The sequence below is a fragment of the Bos javanicus genome, chromosome 18 (genome assembly GCF_032452875.1).
Source record: "Bos javanicus breed banteng chromosome 18, ARS-OSU_banteng_1.0, whole genome shotgun sequence".
NCBI classification, from domain to species: domain Eukaryota; kingdom Metazoa; phylum Chordata; class Mammalia; order Artiodactyla; family Bovidae; genus Bos; species Bos javanicus.
Genome location: NC_083885.1, coordinates 48,267,608 through 48,288,144, shown reverse-complemented (window position 1 = coordinate 48,288,144; position 20,537 = coordinate 48,267,608). Strand labels below are relative to the sequence as shown.

At 52.9% G+C, this 20,537-nt stretch overlaps 2 protein-coding genes across 5 annotated transcripts; one reads left to right on the top strand and one right to left on the bottom strand.

Annotated features, from left to right (window-relative positions):
* Positions 1-1,397: 1,397 nt before the first annotated feature.
* On the top strand, positions 1,398-10,648 carry YIF1B (Yip1 interacting factor homolog B, membrane trafficking protein). 3 transcript variants are annotated; one of them, XM_061388155.1, is made up of 8 exons: positions 1,398-1,523; positions 6,167-6,405; positions 6,489-6,593; positions 6,739-6,817; positions 6,948-7,005; positions 7,977-8,132; positions 8,217-8,310; positions 10,253-10,648. In XM_061388155.1, exons 1-8 carry the CDS (start codon positions 1,472-1,474, stop codon positions 10,406-10,408), a joined length of 939 nt encoding a protein of 312 aa, XP_061244139.1. In that variant the 5' UTR covers positions 1,398-1,471; the 3' UTR covers positions 10,409-10,648. The 3 variants fall into 3 exon arrangements, with proteins under 3 accessions (XP_061244139.1, XP_061244140.1, XP_061244141.1); XM_061388156.1 differs by having other exon boundaries at positions 1,399-1,514; XM_061388157.1 differs by lacking the exon at positions 1,398-1,523 and adding an exon at positions 1,554-1,653.
* C18H19orf33 (chromosome 18 C19orf33 homolog) lies at positions 9,554-12,622 on the bottom strand. 2 transcript variants are annotated; one of them, XM_061388162.1, is made up of 4 exons: positions 11,823-12,622; positions 11,246-11,346; positions 11,038-11,118; positions 9,554-10,903 (listed from the first exon to the last, which is right to left on the bottom strand). In XM_061388162.1, the coding sequence occupies exons 1-4, from the start codon at positions 11,848-11,850 to the stop codon at positions 10,799-10,801; spliced, it is 315 nt and encodes a 104-aa protein (XP_061244146.1). In that variant the 5' UTR covers positions 11,851-12,622; the 3' UTR covers positions 9,554-10,798. The 2 variants fall into 2 exon arrangements, with proteins under 2 accessions (XP_061244146.1, XP_061244147.1); XM_061388163.1 differs by lacking the exon at positions 11,823-12,622 and adding an exon at positions 11,472-11,657.
* Between the last annotated feature and the right edge of the window lie 7,915 nt (positions 12,623-20,537).

Below are 20,537 nucleotides of genomic sequence, written 5' to 3'. Positions count from 1 at the left end.
ATAACTGGAGGAACTGAGCGACAGAAAAGGGGAGGCTGAGGGGGGAGAAAGAGGAGACAGAGTTAGACAGGGAGAGACAGAGGGCAGACACAGGAGAAACTAAGGTAACAATTTTCAGTGCTCCTCACTAGCAGGTGCGCCTGTGTGCGCTCAGTTGTGGAGGGTCATAATGTTTTTGGCAAACCAGGGAAACCAGGTTGCAACACAGGAGCATTTTTATGAATATTTGGGGAAATGTCTAAAGATAGTGTTAAAAAAGAAAACCAGAGACCCCCAAATGTGCCACTTGTGCTAAACCCCATGATACCAACACATTAGTGAAAGTCGCTCAGTGATGTCCGACTCTTTGCGACCCCATGGACTATACAGTCTGTGGAATTCTCTAAGCCAGAATGCTGGAGTAGGCAGCCTTTCCCTTCTCCAGGGGATCTTCCCAACCCAGGGATCGAACCCAGGTCTCCTGCATTGCTGGCAGATTCTTTAAGAGCTGAGCAACCAAAGAAGCCCCATGATACCGAACCTAGATTTTAATATCTGACCTAGTTGCAATTTTGTCCTTCCCCAGGAAGGTAATCTTAATCGGCCAGTTTGGAATTTCCTGGTCAGCACCAGTGAGGTAATCTGTCGTGTGGGACCTCTCCATTTCTACACTCCCCACTCCCACCCCCAACTCCCACCTACAAAGGTAGAAGTATTCTACAAGATAGATTCTCACCTTCCCCCCAAAAGAAGGTGACCTGGCCTGAAACAATTCTTCCTTTTCTTTTGTTAATAACTTCCTTGCCTCCTTTCATAAAACCCCTGCGTTTTGTACAACTCCTATAAACTCCCTCCTATTTACTAGATGTGAAGCTGCCTAATTCATAAGTTGTTGAATAAAGCTCGCGAGGTTTTCATATTTTCTCGGTTTAGTTTTGTTTTTCAACAATACACCTCAAGAAAAGACAACTGGTTCTTCCCATCTAACTTGCTGGATGTCCTTTTGTCACTCTAAATAATCACTTTAATACCGAAAGTCTGGCAAAACTATATAAGCCTTAGAGCCCGCACAACTCCACTTAGCCGCTGGGGAATACAAATGTGTCTCCTCCTGCTCCATACCCTTCTCTGGCTCCCCAGTGCTCTCAGGAGCTAAATTGAGCGCTTTTTACAGAGAACTCCATTTCCCATCGGCCTCTTCGCACGACACCTACATTTCCCAGCATGCACGACAGCTCCCACTACACGGATTCTTCCCGGCTCCGCCCTCCTTGCCCTGCAGGCCTGACTCTTGCCTTACGTCACCGGCCTCCAAACTCTCCTCTTACCGCCAACTTCTCTAGGCCGCCGTGAGAGGGCGTGGCTTTTGGGCGATCGAGGCGCCCATTGGCTGCCGTGTTGCCGGTAGGGCGTGGTTACGGGAGCCGGGCGGGCACATTTCGAACCGTGGCTGGGGCGGCGGCTGCGGCGGCTGCGGCTACGGCGGCGAAAGATGAACCCGGGAGGCTTGGCGGCGGTGGGGACGCCCCGGCAGCGTAAGTGGCGTACGTGGCCGACCGAAGCGATCGGGAGGGCGGGGCGTGGCGGGGCCGCCTCGGCAGTTGGCGAGGTCGCCACAGGTCAGAGTTCACGAGGTCAGGGAGCTACGACGTGTGCACGGCGCAGGGATGCCAGGTCGGGTAGGGGGCGCGTTGGGGTCGATTCTTCTTTTCTTTAGGAAATTCCTTTAGAAGAAAACAAGTTTGGGCAAGATATTGTGTGATGTGCAGAAAAACGCGACTTCCATTCATTTGTAGTTAGCCCTCTGGCCGCTCTCCGCCCTTCCGTGGCCTTGCGCGGTTGCCCACGCACCATAGGAAGGCGTTTATAGTCCTATAGCCCTACGTGATCGCAGAGGGCCGCGTTTACTCCTCGTTTAAGATTTGAACCTGGATTTACTGTGCTGTTTTCCCGTGTCTGTGCATTTCTATCTCTTAGTTCCTCTTCATCTCCAGGAGCGTCCGTGCATCTCATTTATTCATTCAGCGTATCTTGCTTCAACTCACTTGTGCCAGGCCCTGTGCTGGTGGAATTTGAATACCCAGTGGTAGCCTACAACTTGACAACTTACAGCGCAGAATTTAGTGGGCAGACAGACACTACACTCGGAAGTAAACTAGTCAGCAAGATAATTTGGGAAGTAATTAGAACTGTAAAGGGAGTAAATTGGAAATTGATGGGGTGGGGGGGAGTTGAGTAGGCCTCAAGTCATGATGCCTGCATTCCTCCCTTCAACCGTTGTTAAGATACCTGGTTGGCCCTCTAGTAGGGGATCTTGGGGACACAGACGTGCCCATCAGTCCTGCTTCCTGTCTTCATGGAGCTACCAGTACAAAGCGGAAGACAGCAACAGTCTAGTGTGATGGAGCTATGTGCAGGCATAGGGCTCAGGGCTGGGATGGGGGAAGCACAGTCAGAGAGCTTATGACTGGGATGGAGGTGTGTGTTAGCCAGATTAGGAAACTTGACCCAGCCCTGCCATGTCAGTGAAGCTTCCTGGAAGAGATACAGCTGATGAGGAGGAATGAGAAGGGGATTTGTGATGGGAGGGAAAAGCCTGGGAGGCTTGTGCTGAGTAAACAAGATAGATTTAGAAATTGTATTAACTGCTTAAAAGAGAAAAAAGAACCACTGGATATTATGAGAAAGAGCAAGGTAGGGCTAGGGCTTCATATGGAGGATAAGGAAGGTCTCTTGAGAAGGAGTCTTTTGAGCTGAGGCCAGGTGCTCTATTGGCCGGTGTTAATTGTGGGAACGTGTTCTAGGGTGATAGCACTGTCTATTCTAAAGCTTGAGGAGGCGAGGAGCTTGGCAGGGTCAGGGCCCGAGAGGTGGAGGCCCTTGTGGCCTGGTGGAATGAGTCCCAAGAGAGGTAACAAACCAGGGTGGTTGGCAGGGCTGGGTCATGCAGGGCCTCATGGGCATTTGGGTCTTATTCTCAGTGCAGTGGGCAATGATCTTAGGCAGAGGGCATGAAATAATCTCTGCTGGGTCCAGGGATGAACAGGGGAACCTGGTAGGACATTTAATTCAGGTGCAAGATGACAAAATCTGAGAAAGGAGGGTAACATTGAGACATGGTGGCTGAGAACCAATGTCAGAGGTAAAGGCCCAGGGGTAGCCAGCGGGCCATGGCAGGATATGGTGGCTAGAGACAGCCCAGGGCATCAGGTGGGTGGCTTTGAAAGCCTGGAGTGTGGTGAGATTGCCCTAGGTAAGAGGCAGAAGACAAGGGTAAGGGCGAAAAATTGGGTCACACAGTTCAGGGAGCTGCAGAGAAACCAGTGACTGAGGGACTGATCGGACCATCAGCTCCATAAGGGCGTGAGCGGTTCCCTTTTGTTCACTGCTGTATCCACTTTGCCTGCCAGCAGAGCCTAACACACAGAGGGGCTCAGTCGATGTTTGTGGGACTCCAACAGGAGAGAGAAAAAGGTAGTACGGTGTCTCAGAAGCCAGGAAAGCAGATACTGAGTCAGAGGTTGGCATTTGTGGCAAGGGCCTCTGTGCTGCCAAGGGCCTTACCTGCTGGTGCATTTAAGGGACCAGTGAGAGCAGAACCCCAACTGCCAAGGTCAGAGGTGGTGACAAAGAGGAAGGGAGGGCTTATGCCAAAGCTTTCAGGAAACCAGCCCTTTGGCCAGAAGTGGGAGAGGGAAAGAGAAGTGGTGCTCAGGGACAAGTGGGCCAGGGCTGGCGCTATTGGCTTTGAGATCGAGGACTTCCCTGGGTCTGTTTTCAGGCTACACATAATGAAGAGGAAGAGTTGAGGGGCTAATAACTGATGACAGGTGATGAGATGGATCACTCTTCTATGGGCCAGGCCAGGGGCTGAGCAGCTTATGAGTGTCACTCTGCCCCAGAGTGGACACCTTTCCACTGAGAAGAAAATGGAGGTGCGGAGAAAGCCATGATGTGGATTATTTGACCCCTCTCCCCCATCCCATTGTAATCCTACTGCCCTTTTCCCACCATGGCGCTTGGCACAGAGGAGGCACTCAGTAAATTTGCTGTGGAGGCATCGCTTTGGGTCAGGGTGCTGGAGCCAGAGCGCTGGGTTCAGATCCGCCCTTTTCATATTTCCCATCTCCGTAGACAGCACCCCACCCACTCAGGCCAGAATCTGGGAAGACAACGTGGATTCCTCCCTCTTCCTTACCCTCCCCCAGCCAAGCACACTTCCCGAAATCCTGCCCTACCTCCAGATTCATCCAGAAGCAGTGACCCCCTTGCCCCCCCTCCCAATGCCCACCTCATCCATCTCTCCTACCTGGACCATCTCCTCACCTCCTTCCTCTCCTCTCCCTAACCCGGCCTCCCCAGCCTGTTCCCCATATGAAGCAGAGGGACCTTTCGAAAACTTGAGACCCAGCTCTGCTTCATGCTATCTGTATGATTTGGGGCAAGGACCTGAACCTCTTTGGGGGCATCCCATCTGTAAAGGAGAAGGCAATGGCAACCCACTCCAGTACTCTTGCCTGAAATATCCCATGGACTGAGGAGCCTGATAGGCTACAGTCCATTGGATCGTGAAGAGTCGGACATGACTGAGCGACTTCACTTTCACCTTTCACTTTGATGCATTGGAGAAGGAAATGGCAACCCACTCCAGTGTTCTTGCCTGGAGTATCCCAGGGACAGAGGAGCCTGGTGGGCTGCTGTCTATGGGGTCGGACACGACTGAAGCGACTTAGCAGCAGCAGCAGCATCTGTAAAATGGGATGATAGTATCACCAGCACAGAATGGGTTATTGTGAGGATTAAATGAGTTCATCCACAGTGTTTAGAACATGGCCTGATGTGATTTCAGTGGTCAGTTGGGGTTTAATTATTATAATATTTAACAGGCCAACCTGGGATGGAATCCTGCTCTGTCACTCCCTTTGCACAAGTCATTTAGCCTCTCTTTATTTATTTATCTATTTACTTACTTGGCTACGTCAGGTCTTAGTTGCCGCACGTGAGATCTAGTTCTCTGACCAGGGATTGAACCCAGGCCCCCCTGCATTGGGAGCACAGAATCTCAGCCACTGGACCACCAGGGAAGTCCCCACTTAGCCTCTCTAAGCCTGAGTTTCCACATCTGTAAAATGGGAATGGCCATTTATTCATTCATCAGGTTTTTGTTTTTTTTTTAAATCAAGTATCTACTCCAACCTTGTTCTAGAGGCTAGGGTTTCAGCCACGAACAAGACAGAACTCTTTACCTTGGGGAGCTCACATTGGAGTGAGGGAGACAGTGAAACAAGAGAAATTAAACAGCTAGTATGTCAGCTGGTGCTGAGTTCTATAGATACAAATTAAGCGCAGAAAGGGAATGCGGGGTGTTACCAAGGGAGATGCTGTTGTCGACAGGATAGTTGGGGAAGGTGCCATGGAGCCAAGACTTCGAAGAGAAGAGGGAGTCCTGAGGGTGTCTGAAGCAAGAGCTTCAGAGGAACTGCCAGTGAAGAGGGCCTGAGATGGACAGTGCCTGGTGTGTTCAGTGAGCAACAAGGCCCCTGCGGTTGGAGCTGAATAACTAAGAGGGAACAGGAAGAGAGGCTGTCTGTCTAGAGACTTTGCTTGTAAAGGCTTAGGAGAGGATTTGTGCACAGTCAACCCCATACATAGTGGCCGTCACTCTCATCATCATCATCGTTATCTGGAAGGATGGATGGATGGGTGGATGGATGGCAGAGGCCACCCAGACCTGACTAGACAACCCTACGTTCAGTTCGGTTCAGTCACTCAGTCGTGTCTGACTCTTTGTGACCCCATGGACTACAGCACGTCAGGCCTCCCTGTCCATCACCGACTCCCGGAGCTTGCTCAGACTCATATCCATCGAGTTGGTGATGCTATCCAACCATCTCATCCTGTGTCGTCCCCTTCTCCTCCTCCCTTTAATCCTTCCCAGCATCAGGATCTTTCCCAATGAATCAGTTTTTCGCATCAGGTGGCCAAAGGATTGGAGTTTCAGCATCAGTCCTTCAGTAGATATTCAGAACTGATTTCCTTGCAGTCCAAGGGACTCTCAAGAGTCTTCTCTAACACCATAGTTGGTTAGACAACCCATCTGACGTCCAAATCAGTGCCCCACTGTAGCAGGAGCCAGAAGGAGAGCTCCTGACAAATGAATAAGGCTCCTACCCTTCTTCCCCTGCAGCCTCGAAGCGGAGGGTTCCTGTGTCCCAGCCAGGCATGGCTGACCCCCACCAGCTTTTTGATGACACGAGTTCAGCCCAGAGCCGGGGCTATGGGGCCCAGCGGGTGCCTGGTGGCCTGGGCTACCCTGCAGCCTCCGCCTCGCCCCAGGGGGCCTTCCTGGCTGATCCTGTGTCCAACATGGCCATGGCCTATGGGAGCAGCCTCGCTGCGCAGGGCAAGGAGCTGGTGGATAAGAACGTGAGTGGGCCGGGCTGGTGGGAGGTGGGGGGCAGGCAGGGGCCGTGGGGCCGGGGCTTCAGGTTTGAGCTCTGCCTCCCCAGATCGACCGCTTCATTCCTGTCACCAAGCTCAAGTATTACTTCGCCGTGGACACCATGTATGTAGGCAAAAAGCTGGGCCTGCTCGTCTTTCCCTACCTACACCAGGTGAGCACTGGCCCCCCAGGGCACATGATGGGCAGGGGTAAAGGAGACTGAGGGGCAGGCCAGATAGATTGGCCCCGAGAGAGGGCTTGCACAGGGGCAGGCACCCCGCTCCAGGTCCTGCCTGCTCCCCCCACTCTCCCCACAGGACTGGGAGGTGCAGTACCAGCAGGACACGCCGGTGGCCCCCCGCTTTGACGTCAACGCTCCTGACCTCTACATTCCAGGTTTCATCCCACCCACCTCCACCCGGCGACCTCCTCCCTCCGGGCGGGCCTGTCTCGGGCAGACGTTTAGGTGCCCGGAGGCCCCGATGGTCCTTCTTCTGACCAGTGTCTGTGTGTCTGCCTCCCACAGCCATGGCTTTCATCACCTACGTCTTGGTGGCTGGCCTGGCGCTGGGGACCCAGGATAGGTAAGAGACCTGGGGTCAGCTGAGTGGTGTGAGGTTTGCGGTGCGGGGGGGACAGTCAAGAAGGTCTCTTTGGTTCCCCTGGGTCAGAACAGTCCTACCGTGTAGCCATTTAGCCCAAGACAGAGCCCTCGGTGTACCCTCAGGGTTACCTTCACCTCTTTCTTCTTCCCCACCCTGTGGCGGGTGACACTGAATCTAGCCTTCCCCTGGCCTCTCCTAACTAACTGCCCGGCCCCCACACACCTCCTGCACCCCAACTACAACAGGAAGGTCTTCTCTGAGAGGTGGGCCTGGCCATGCCAACCCCCCTCCGCCCCCTGCTCAGAAGCTGTCCCCAGACCAAGCCCCAGCTCCGGAGCCTATCACTGCCCGCCTGCAGTCTCTCTCTGCCCCTTCCCTTCACTCTGCTGAGCCACTCTGGTCCTCTTTCTGTTTCTGCCAAGGACCTGGGCTGCCCCCCCAGGGTCTTTGCACACCTGGCTCCCTTTGCTGAGGAGTGTGTTCCTCCCCACTCCTCATGTCTCCCCTGTGCTGGTACTGCTTCAGGGAAGCCTCCCCACCCTCCAGCCTGGGTCAGGCCCCCACCTCTTGCTCACAGACCCCTGTTCATTACCTTCGTGGCATGGAAAACTATTGTCATTAGAGCCATGAATTGTTGAGGCTGGGGATATGGCAGAGGTCTCCTTCCCCCATCAGCTCCTTACTCCTTCAAGCCTCAGCTCAAGTGCCCCCTCCTTTCGGACATCCTCCCTCCCCATGGGGTCACACACCTGCCCCGCCCTGTGCTTCCCCACATCTGGCCTCACCTCTCTGGGCTGTCTGTCACTCGGGATGGGATTTCCAGGACAGGGCCCGCATCCATCTTGGTCCCTGCTGGGTCTCTAGCGCCCACCCTGCCCCCAGAGGCTGTCCCCCCCTGCTCTGGGAGGGTCTGGGCCAGCCAGCTGGCTGACAGAGCTCGGGCGTCGCAGGTTCTCTCCAGACCTCCTGGGGCTGCAGGCGAGCTCGGCGTTGGCTTGGCTGACAGTGGAGGTGCTGGCCATCCTGCTCAGCCTCTACCTCATCACTGTCAACACAGACCTCAGCACTATCGACCTGGTGGCCTTCCTGGGCTACAAGTATGTTGGGTGAGTACTCCCCCTGCCTCCCCGCTGCCAGCCTCCAGCCCCGGGGCCTCGTCCTCAGACCAGCCTTCCCCCGTCTCCCCACAGGATGATTGGTGGGGTCCTCATGGGCCTGCTCTTTGGGAAGATCGGCTACTACCTGGTGCTGGGCTGGTGCTGCGTGTCCATCTTTGTGTTCATGGTGAGCTGGGGCTCAAGGGAGGGTGGAACTCTGGGCACAGGCCTTCTAGACAGAGTTGGGGGTCCCTCAGGTCATCCGAGCAAGGAATGTCAGGTGGGAGTTTAGACCTATAGCCATACTGGTGACCTGAGGAGTCCTGGAGTGGCTGCCCTAGCCTGGGGGTCTAGAGCTTCCCAGAAGAGGGGGATGTCTGGGGGGTTGCTGAAGGGAGAGGAGGGGCCAGCCAGTGGGCTCTCACTCCGCTTTTCTTGGACGGTGGGCTTTCCTTCCAGAATTTCCTTTAGGATGAAAAGAGTATAGTGTCCTTGAAGTAGCTTCTCTGAGAGTCCTTCCAGCTGGTATAGAAGGGCTGGTTAGGACCCCTGGGGTACACGAAGCCTGGCTTTAACCCCAGGCCTTGCTGGATCCTGGGCAGCTCACTTCCTCTCTTTAAACCTGTTTCCCCTTTTCTGAAAAGGTGGTTGTTGTTTAGCTGCTAAATCATGTCTGACTCTTTGTGACCCCATGGGTTGTAGAGCCCACCACGTTCTTCTGTCCAAGGGATTTCCCAGGCAAGAATACTTGAATGGGTTGCCATTTCCTCCTCCAGGAGATCTTCCTGACCCAGGGATTGAACCTGTCTCCTGCTTGGCAGGCAGATTCTTTACCACTGAGCCACCAGGGAAACCCTTTGTAAACTGGGGTGATAATGATTCCACTTCAGGGTACTGAGAGTATCAGTGTGAGCAAGTGTTAGATGGTTCAGTCGTATGGTCATGTCTGACTCTCTGTGACCCCATGAACGGCAGCACTCCAGGCTTCCCTGTCCTTCACTGTCTCCCAGCATTTCTTAAACTCATGCCCATTGAGTCAATGATGCCATCCAAGCATCTCATCCTCTTTCGCCCCCTTCTCCTGGGTGACAAGAGACTGAGCCAGACTTGCCTGTGAGTGTCTGGGAGTCTCCAGCGGAGGCGTGGGTCGACAGTGGCCTGCCGCAGGGTCCTGATAGTAGCAGTCCCAGGAAGCGTGTGGCGTGCTGGCATAAGTCCTTTTTGAGGAGATCGCCCTTACCCTTACCATAGAGCCTATAGCCTACCATAAAGACTGCAGACTCTAGGATTGGGCCACCGCAGGCCAAACTACAGGGAGGGAGCACAGCCCCACCCCTCAGCAGAAAATTGGATTTAATTATTTACTGAGCATGGCCCTGCCCACCAGAGCTAGACTCCTGTTTTCCCCACAGCCAGTCCCTCCCATCAGGAAACTTGCAGAAGCCTCTTTATTTTCATCCATCAGAGGGCAGACAGAATGAAAACCACAATTACAGAAAACTAACCAAAATGATCACATGGATCACAGCCTTGTGTAACTCAGTGAAACTATGAGCCATGCCGTGTAAGGCCAGCCGAGACAGACAGGTCATGGTGGCGGGTTCTGACAAACCGTGGTCCATTGGAGAAGGAAATGGCAAACCACTTCAGCATTCTTGCCGTGAGAACCCCATGAATGTATGAAAAGTGTGAGGAGCAGAGAGCAAAAGCTAGTGACTGGTGGGCCAGATCTGCCCCACAGATAAACTTCAATTTACATGTCATTATTTACAACTTTAGGGGCGGTTTAAACAAAACAGTTGGGGAGAAAAAATGGCATTTCTGACTTGCGTTAAAAAATCGTCCAGTGCAGCACAAGCTGATGGTGGCCAAAGGGCCAAGTCTGGCCATCCTTTTGGACCAGGTGTTCACCAACTTAAGGCCCTGGCTTGGCAGTTGAGTTTGGAACCCTCACATTTTCTCCCAAGGCCTGGGAGGACAAGGAGGTCCTCCCTGTGTGTTAGGAGATCTAGGAGAAACCCGAGGCCCCCAGAAGCAGACTTGAGCCCAGCCACTCTAGGAAGGAAGGGTGGGGAACCTGGAGTGCCGAAGGAGGCCGGGCTCAAGAGTGATCACCCTCCCCGGTCCAGATCCGGACGCTGCGGCTGAAGATCCTGGCGGAGGCGGCGGCCGAGGGCATCCCGGTGCGTGGGGCGCGGAACCAGCTGCGCATGTACTTGACTATGGCGGTGGCGGCGGCGCAGCCCCTGCTCATGTACTGGCTCACCTTTCACCTGGTGCGGTGAGGGCGGCCCCGCGACATCTCCTGCCGCTGCTGCTTCCGGCGGCCGCCGCCCCCTCACCCCCACCGGCGATGCCGCCACAGCTCATCTCCCGGCCACCTGCCGGCCACCGGGGGCGCCCCGCAGCCCGTGCCCCTCCCACCCTCCCCGCCCTCGCCGAGGTGCTGAGATCTCCAGCTGCACAGGCCGCCCCCCAGCAGGGCGGCCACTGTTCCAGAAACAATAAACCGTGACGGACACGGCTTGGCCAGCTTCTCCTTGGCGCGCGGTGTCCAGCAGGGGGCAGGCCCGGCCCGGGAAGGGAGGAGGAGGCCGGGGACCGCTCACGGCGCCTCGCAACCAGAAGGCGACCAGGAGGCCGAGCAAAGGTTTAATGAGCCCCACCCAGACCCATCAGTGGGAAGCCTTCTTCTTCCCTTCCTCCTTCTTCTTCTTCTCCTTTTTCACCTTGGGTTTCTTGACCTTGCCTGAGGCGCTCTTGTGCTGCTCCGAGCCGGACTGTGGGGCCGGGGGTGATGGGGGTAGGAGGGGAGAGAGGGTTCCGCCGGTGAGTCCTCGGCCCGGGTTCCGGGCTGGGACTCCGCCCTCACTTGGGGCGCCGGGCACCCGCTACAGAGGGGGAAGCCTCTTACCTTCGCCTCATTTTCCGAATCACTGGAGCTGCTGCTGGAATCTGAGGCGCTCCCTTGGCCGTGGCCATGGCCGTGGTGATGCTAGTTGGGAGGCACACCAGTGAGGCGAGGGACCCTTTTCCCAGCTCCCATTCCCCCCAAGTCGGAGGCCCCAGACCAAGCAGGGTCCTGGGGTCAAAAAGCAATTCCCAGGAATAAGGTGACTTACCTTTAGGTTATCAGCTGACCCGCCCTGAACTTTGGGGGAGCTGTGCTTGGGGTCTCCCACCTTGCCTGCCCCTTGGGGCTTCTTGGAGGTGGACTCCACGGCTGTAGGGAGAAGAGACATTAGATGGGTTGGCGCAGGCACAGAAAATGCCCCCCCCCCCCCTCCCCGGAGGCAGACCCTTGGGTTTGATTCTGGCCCTCAAGCTCCCCACTCCACAGCAGCGCACCTGCCGACAGGTCGAACTCCATGGTAGTGAGAGAAGGTGTGTGTACAGGGCCAGAGGGCTGGAGCAGGGCTGCGAGGGTAGGGGGCGGGCCTTGGGAAGGGGCCGTGGGCCAGCCAGGAAGTTCTGAGGAGCCCCACCCAACCTCTGTTCAAAGTCCTTAACCCTGACTCATTGCCCCTCCCCAGCACCGCCCAACTGGTCCTCTCGGAAACGGGGAGGGTGGAAGGTTAACTGCTCCCCGCCACCTCACCCACCCTGTGTTGTTCAGTCGCTCAGTCGTGTCCGCTTCTGCGACCCCAGGGACTGCAGCAAGCCAGGGTTCTCTGTCCTTCACCTTCTCCTGTAGCTTACTCATATCCATTTGAGTCGGTATTGCCATCCAACCATCTCGTCCTCTGTCGTCCCCTTCTCCTCCTGCCTTCAATCTTTGCCAGCATCAGGGTCTTTCCAGAGAGTCGACTCTTCGCAACAGGTGGCCAAAGTATTGGAGCTTCAGCTTCAGTATCAGTCCTTCCAGTGAATATTCAGGACTGATTTCCTTTGGGATAGACTGGTTTGATCTCCTTTCAGTCCAAGGGACTTGGGGTTGGGAGAGGAGTATGGGCTGGTGTGGATTTCTGGGGAGGGGACTACTAGCACTGTTGAAAAGTGAAACAAGTCACTCAGTCCTGTCTGACTTTTTGTGACCCCATGGGCTGTAGCCTACCACGCTCCACCCATGGGATTTTCCAGGCAAGAGTACTAGAGTGGGTTGCCATTTCCTTCTCCAGAGGATCTTCCCTTACCCAGGGATCAAATCCAGGTCTCCCGCCTTGTAGGCAGACCCTTTACTGTCTGAGCCACCAGGGAAATCCAACTAGCTTCCCCTAAAGGGTCAGATGCTTGCACTTGAAGAAATGAGAGAAAGGGTGCCTCTGCATGCTCTCTGTACCAGGATAATACTGACACTCCTTGTGTACTTTTGTGCCTGGCACTGTTCCAAGGGCTTCTTGTACATTAACTCACTATAACATTGCCTCTGGCCTGGTGAGAAGCAGAGTCTGAAAGGAAGAAAAGCATGAACTTGGGAACCAGTCTCATGATTTGAAGTCCATCTTTATTACCTAGTAGTGCTGCCCATGGGCGGAGGAGCCTGGTGGGCTGCAGTCCATGGGGTTGCTAAGAGTCTGACACGACTGAGGCAACTTAGCAGCAGCAGCAGTGCTTCCCAGGGCTCAGTGGTAAAGAATCTGTCTGCCATTGCAGGAGATGCAGGTTTAATCCCTGGGTCGGGAAAATCCCCTGGAGTAGGAAATGACAGCCCACTCCAGTATTCTTGCCTGGGAAATCCCATGGACAGAAGAGCCTGGCAGGCTACAGTCCATGGGGTTGCAAAAGAGTTGGATACCACTTATCAACTAAACAACAACAGAATGATCTGGGGAAGTTACTTCCCCTCTCTGTGCCTCATCTGTAAATGATAACTACCATATGGCGTTGATGTAAGAATCAAATGGATTAGTTTCCTACAGCCATGCCTCCACACAGTTACTAGCAGTACTTATAGTGTTTGGTTTTTAAGTAAAAGGTAGGTATGGTGGCTATCCCTATTTTACAGATGAGAAAACTGAGGGACCAGTTAAGATGATGAGGGGCAGGACTTCCCTGTTGGTCCAGTGGTTAAGAATACGCCTACCAATACAAGGGACATGGGTTCAATCTCTGGTCAGAGAACTAAGATCCTTCATGCTACATAGCAGTTAAGTCCATGAGCTGCAAATAGAGAAAGTCTCTATTTCTGTGAAGTCTCTATTTGGCTGTGAAGACCCAGCACAGCCAAAAAAAGAAAAAAAAAAAAAAGATGGTGAGGAGCAGAAACAGTAATGAACAGATTAGAACTAAGATTCAAACCCAGGCAGTATAGCACAAGTCCAAGTATAGCTCAAGTCCAAGTGTAGCCCTTTGGCCTCACCCTGGGGGAGGGAGCACTTAGTAGAAGGGACAGCCACGGGAGCCCAGCCTTCCCTCCCCACACTGTGGGGGGCCCAGATTAGGCTTAGGGATGAGTTGGGGGCCTGAGTCATTTGTTCCAATTGCTGTGAGGCTAGGTGTCCTTGGGAGTCCCTCTCCAGCCCAGCCCTTCCCTACCCCCCCACCCCCCCACCCCCACCCCCACCCCCCCGCCCCGCCTGACCTGGCTGCTGGACCTGCAGAAGTGGTGGGCAGGGCTGGTACTTAGGCCTGAGGATAATGACAATATCATTGGCATTGTCATGATAATGCCATTATCAGCCTTGTGCACTCAGGTCTCTGCTCCAAAGTCCATTCCTTAGAGGAACCTGCCCTGACTGCCAACTCCATGGAGCCTCGTTACTCTGTCCCCTTTCCCCTGGCTGGATGACCAGCATAGACAGCCCTTGCTTCCCACTCTCTGAGATTATCTTTATTCTGATTCCCTCAGCACATAATAAATTTTATAATAAAATTTATTGAGTACTGTGTGTCCAGCACAGTTCAAGTGCTGGGGGCACAGAAGTGAATAAAACCAGCAAAAATTCCAGCCCTATGGAACTGACATTCTAGTGGGGGGGAACATGGCAAAATGTAGAGTATGTTAGAAAAAGCTGGAAATGAAACTGTCCAGCAGCTGGTGAATAGATACACGTAATGTGATAGATCCGTTCATACAATGGAATACTATTCAGCAATAAAAAGGAATGAACTCCTGGTATTTACGTAGCAACAGCTACATAAACCTTAAAAACATTATGCTGGGTGAAAGAAGCCAGACACAAGAGACTACATGTCATATGACACCATTCATATGAGTATTCAGAAAAGACAATTACAGAGATAGAAAGTCAATTAGTGGTTGCTGGGAGCTGAGTGTGGGAATGGTGATTAGCTCTAAATTGGCCATGAGGGATCTTACTCCGTGAAGGCGATGAAAATGTTCTAAAACAGATCTATAGTGATAGTTGCACCACTTGGTAAAATTACTAAAAATCCTTGGATATTTGAAATGGGTTTTATGTAACCGGTAACAGCTTGATTTTTTTCAAGTAATATGTATTAGGAGAAATACAGTAAGAAAGGGAATTAGGTAATAAGTACATAGTATGTTTGGGAGGCACTGGATTTCAGATGAGTTACCAGGAAAGCCACACTGAAGTATTTTTTGTTAAGATCTGAAGGTCAGAAAATAAGCCACGCAAGCACAGGGAAGCATATCTAGGCAGAAGGAATGGCCAGTGCAAAGGCCCTGAGGCCTGTGAGCCTGCAGAGCTGGAGGGAAAGAGGTGGGAGATGAGGACAGATGACAGCCGGGGCAGGGGGGCTGTGTGAGGGAAATGTCTTGTAATCAAAGATATTTGGTCTTTGAGTGAGAAGAGGAGGTGAATGGAGATTGTGGCTTTGCCGACAACCACATGCAGGATATGAGAGGCAGTGTCTGTCTCTCCCGGCAGAACAGAAGTTTCAAGAGGGTGGGGGTTTCATTGCTCAGTGCCAAACGGTGTGACTCAGAGTCAGTGCTCCCTATCATTTGGTCAATTAGGCGACCTGCTGCTGGGCAGTGTGGTGTCCGCAGGTCTGAGCAAGCCTAGAGTGGCTGTGAGCTCAGTGAATCTTCGCTCTACCCCTTACTGCTCTGTGGACCATTTGGTCAGTCACTGGCCCTCATTGGCCTCCGCTGTCAAATGGAACTTACCTCACAAGGCAAATGGTTTTGCACGGAGCCTGTCTGGGACAAGGTAAACAGATATTTGATAAATGTTGGTGGCTTCTTTGGGTGTGGTTTGTTTTTTTTTGGCTACACTGGGTCTTTGTTGCTTTCTCTAGTTGTGGCGAGTGGGGGCTACTCTTGGTTGAGGTGCTTGGGCTTCTTGTGGCGGTGGCTTCTCTTGTTGCAGAGCACGGGCTTTGTGGAGTTGCTCCTTGTCTTGTGGAATCTTCCGGGACCAGGGATCAAACCTCCATCCCCTGCATTATCAGGTCGATTCCTAACCACTTCACCACGAAGGAAGTCATAAATGTTAGTTTTAACTGTGATCCTTACACACAGTCTGATGATTCATTATGAAACTGATAACACAATCCCCACAGTATATGTAATTGAGCCCTAAAAGGAACTGTAGGACACTGGGCTAGTAGGGAGTGGGGCAGCAGTGTGAGACCTTCCAGACCCAAGATGAGGTAAGCTCTTCACTACTGTGCTAAATAAAATGGGGTGAGTGGGTCCCGGGAGACCTTGGACTGGGCCTCCAGACCCCCACCTGTTCGCTTCATCACAATACATTTAGGATGTGGCAGCTTTCACAGGGACTTTGAAGACAGAGGCTTGACGAGAGAGCTTCACTTTTCTCTCCAGCAAGAGCCTGAGCTGGTGGGAGTCCAGAGCAGGTGATGGGTGGCTCTGTGAGGTCATCCAGGAACGAGGTTCCCTGTCTGGGTGCTCTGCATCCCTCCAGGCTGCCGCCCCCAGGCCTCTGGGGAAGCTGGTACCCACCATCTGCTTCCCAGGAAGGGAAGGAAAGTGGAGGGCACGCCGCTTCCTTTTTTCTTTTCTGTAGGAATTTGGCTAATCTCAAATGGCCATTCACACATACATTAAACACGTTGTGACTTTTTCTTTGGCTGTGTCACTTGGCACACAGCATTAGTCCCCTGAACAGGGATTGCAACCTGCACCCCGTGCGGTGGAAGCACAGAGTCTTAACCACTGGACTGCCAGGGAAGTCTCACCACTTCCTTTTAGACCCGATGACCTGGAGGCATCACACACCCCTTCAGTCTGAATTTATTCACCTGGTCACATTCAACTGCAAGAGAGACAGGGAAATAAGAGTTCGCGCTGGGCAGCCACGTCCCTGCTAAAATCTGGGGACTTTTATTACTGAAAGGAAGAAAGAGAAATGGGATAAGGAGCCCATCTATCAATGGGCTGTGAGAGACCCTTACTCGTCTACTCTGGAGGGATTACAAATGGGAGATGAGATTTAAGCTGGGAAGGTGGATGTAAAGGCTTGGATGAAAAACACAGGTGTGGGCTTCTGAGACAAGACCACGTCCACCTGCTCTTTGGAGGGAGAGTTCCCCGTCATTCACTTCTCATCTTCCATGGCTAACAGAAGCAGAGACGGTAGCTTATGCCTGTCCTCCCCAGGCCCTGCCTGCTCCTGGCATCCTACGGTACTGCTCTCCCCTGCTTGTTTCCTCATTGTTTTTGCCTAAAATGACTTGGTCCTAAGGGTATTAGCAATGCCTTCTCCTTTGTAGGACACAGTTCCCAGCTGGCCTGCGATCTCCATGTCATTCACAACTAGATCAGCTCACCCTTTCGCCAACATTTCACCAGCAAACATGCTTCAAAGGGTCACTCAAACCCTCAAGTTTTTACTTAGTCATTGCAGTTTAGGAAGAGATTTCTGGATGCCAACTTTAGCAGTATAGGACTGAGGAGATTGCTGGGATAGTCCTCCCTGGGGGTCTTGTGCTTCTACATGTCTGTGGATGGACACGCCTAACTGGAAGAGCAACTGCTGGAAGCCTGGTTTTGTCTCCTTCCTGAAGCTTACACGACCACAGCACCCCAGTCCTATAAACATCATAATCCCCATCCTGGAATGTTTTCTTTGAACGTAACCACATCCCGGGAGATGGATGATCTTATGCACACAGTATGCAGGGTCTCAGTTTTTCCCACAAGACAGAAACGCTGCCCTGGATATTCTAGAATACTGGTAATCAGCAAATCACAACAGATCATCCTCTGGGAGGTTCCAAGGAGCTAACAGCCCAGCTGGAGAAACCCAAGCTTGGTCTACACCCAGCTGACTGTTGTGTCTGGGGTTTGACTTTATTCTATTTACAAGTTAATAAATTAGGCTTATGGGCTTTCCCAGGTGGCTCAGTGGTAAATAATCTGTCTGCCAATGCAGGAGACTTGGGTTTGATCCCTGGGTCAGGAAGATTCCCTGGAGATGGAAATGGCAACCCACTCCAGTATCCTGGCCTGGAGAATCCCATGGGCAGAGGAGCCTGGTGGGCTACAGGCAAGAGTTGGACACGACTAAGCGACAATAAATTAGCCTTTTAACTGTTTCCAAAATGCTGGCAGAAGCCTTTCGACTCTTGGGTCAGAGACAGAAGGCTTTATTACAGCAGCAGCATAAGCATCAACCTGTGTATTGCCCTCCCTTGTCCCAGGGGGGCAAAGCACAGGTCCAGATGGAGCCTCCACATGTGGTGACTGGTTGCATTACAAGAGAGGGTCGCTGGGCATGGAGAACCTGCCACTGTACAGCAGGCAGTAGGCGAGCCTGCTCTTTGTCCTCGAGGGAGCCACTGCTTCACCTCATTCCTCAGGGTGCTCTCACCGCAAATCCAGCTCTGAGAACGGCCCAGGTAAGCAGCTGTCAGGGTTGTCTGTTCTTGACACACTCATCAAGACTTGTAGAAGCAGATCTCCATGGAGGATGATCTGTCCAAACACTGCACTTCGCTTGGCTACTAGTGAATTTTCTTGCGGACATGCCATTCTGTCAGCTGTTCTGATTAACCAGACTGAAAGTGAAAGTTGCTCAGTCATGTCCGACTCTTAGCAACCCCATGGACTGTAGCCTGCCAGGGTCCTCTGTCCTTGGGAATGCTCCAGGCCAGAATACTGGAGTGGGTAGCGGTTCCCTTTTCCAGGGGTTTTTCCCAAGCCAGGGATCAACCCAGGGATCGAACCCAAGTCTCCTGCATTGCAAGCAGATTCTTTGCCGTCTGAGCCATCAGGGAAACCCAACTGGACTGAGGCTGGAGCTAAATTCCATTTGTCTCATAAGGCACTTAATTACTGTCAGCAGGACCCCAAGCAGCAGTGAGTCCTGTTATGTGGCCAACCTGCCTGCCATCCAGCGTCCCAGCCTCATCCAGCTGTGCCCGAGCAGGACACAGCCAGCAAGGTCATAATCAAAGGCTAGTCCCTCGTCCATTAGGAACCACACGAGGGAGTTCAGACTGACCTGCTGATCTTCGATGTCACCGCCAATAATTACACAGCCCCAGAGCGGCCCTCATGCCCCACAGAGAGGCACTGTGACTCATTCTATCCCGCAGGGAAACACACGCAGGACTGCACACAGAGCACTCCAGTTCACCACTGGTTTCGTGAGAAGCTGCAGTCTCAACTGCCATACATGGCATAGCCCAGGGCTGCTTGGGCGTCAGAAGTGTGTACTTTTGTTATCAGCCAGATTAGAACAGGGCTGAGCAGGTCCATGTTTGTAAACATCTACGGGTGGGACTCATATTCAGGTGGTGACAGGATCAGGACTGGTCTATGGGTCACACTGCCGGCTGCAGAGCTCAGGTGGACCAGGTGATGGGTTGGCAGGCTGAGGTGCAGGGTCTGAGAGTGCTGATGGCACCCCTCCTGCTCCCCACCCCCACTTGCTGGGGTCTAAGATGTTCCCTCACTAGGGGTTCCCATCCATCCATCCATCACTGACTCGATGGACATGAGTCTGAGTGAACTCCGGGAGTTGGTGATGGACATGGAGGCCTGGTGTGCTGCGATTCATGGGGTCGCAGAGTCGGACACGACTGAGCGACTGATCTGATCTGAGGGGTTCCCAGGTAGGTAAGATGGCAAAGAATCCGCCTGCCAACGCAAGAGACTCAGGTTTGATCTCTGGGTCGGGAAGATCCCCTGGAGAAGGAAATGGCAACCCACTCCAGTATTCTTGCCTGGAGAATCCCATGGACAGAGGAGCCTGGCTAGCTGCAGTCCATGGAGTTGCAAAAAATCGGACACAACTGAAGCAACTTAGCATGCACACCAGGTGCTAGGGTGTTGTACTCCCTTCAAAGACAAAGAATCAGCATGACTCCTGTCCCACTGGGTGTAACTTTACCTCTTCTGTCATCTACTCACACCCAGACCTTTGTTTGGAAAGGTCAGACGTGAATGGAATGAATTTTTACAAATTTACAGAGACCACTTAGGCCCCTGTAGGGAGACATGGCAGGCAGGGCGCTCAGCGACCAAGTGGCCATTGTCCCCATGACTTGGGTCTAGTTGTCCAAGAAGGAATCTTGGGCGCTAAACCAGCATTAATTACTGAGGCTCCCTTTGATCAGCTGCCACCTGGAGGTTGCACATGGGCTTGCTATTCGGGGGAAGATGCATCATACACAGGGCTGATGAGGGTAGAATCCCAAAATTTTCAAAATAGTCTACATAACTCCCAACCCTTTTGACCTGATTTTTCACCCAGGAGATGGTTGAGAGAAAAACCACTTTCTGATGACAACCACATTCAGTGATCAAACTGCCTTACTAAAGTGTATGGACCAAGAAGAAGTAGAGATCTTTGTTGATTTTTTTAGAAATCCATTCCACCTCTGAATGATGCCAGCAGTCTGTCTGAGGATAACAAAGGCCATGAAATGTCTGTTGAGCACCTTGGCTACTTGCCTATGGTTAGGCAGTTTTTGCAACAAAAAGAGGACCGATGCCAGCCTGTAAAGGGTCTATAAAGTGGAAAACATGGCAGTTTAGTTTCAGGGGCCACAGTGGTGTGGCAGGAGGCGGCCAACCAGACTGGAACAGTGGCACCATAACATGGAAAAGTACGGAAGGGAGACAGCCCTGGCAGACCAAGAGGGCCCAAAGGCCCCCTGCTGTCACCCTGCCAGGAGCAAGTGGGGCCACAGGGCCTCGCAAACCACGAGACAGGACAGGACAAATCTGGGCAGAAGTGAGTCACAGAGATAATGTCTGCATAAGAAACATATAAAGGCACGGCATAGGAAAAACCTGTGGAAGCTCAACTGGCCTTGGTGGTGTCAGGAGAATTCACTTCATGATCTCCTCCTACTGCTGCTGCTGCTCCTGCTAAGTCACTTCAGTCGTGTCTGACTCTGTGCAACCCCATAGATGACAGCCCACCAGGCTCCCCCATCCCTGGGATTCTCCAAGTAAGAACACTGGAGTGGGTTGCCATTGCCTTTTCCAATGCATGAAAGTGAAAAGTGAAAGTGAAGTCGCTCAGTCGTGTCCGACTCTTAGCGACCCCATGGACTGCAGCCCACCAGGCT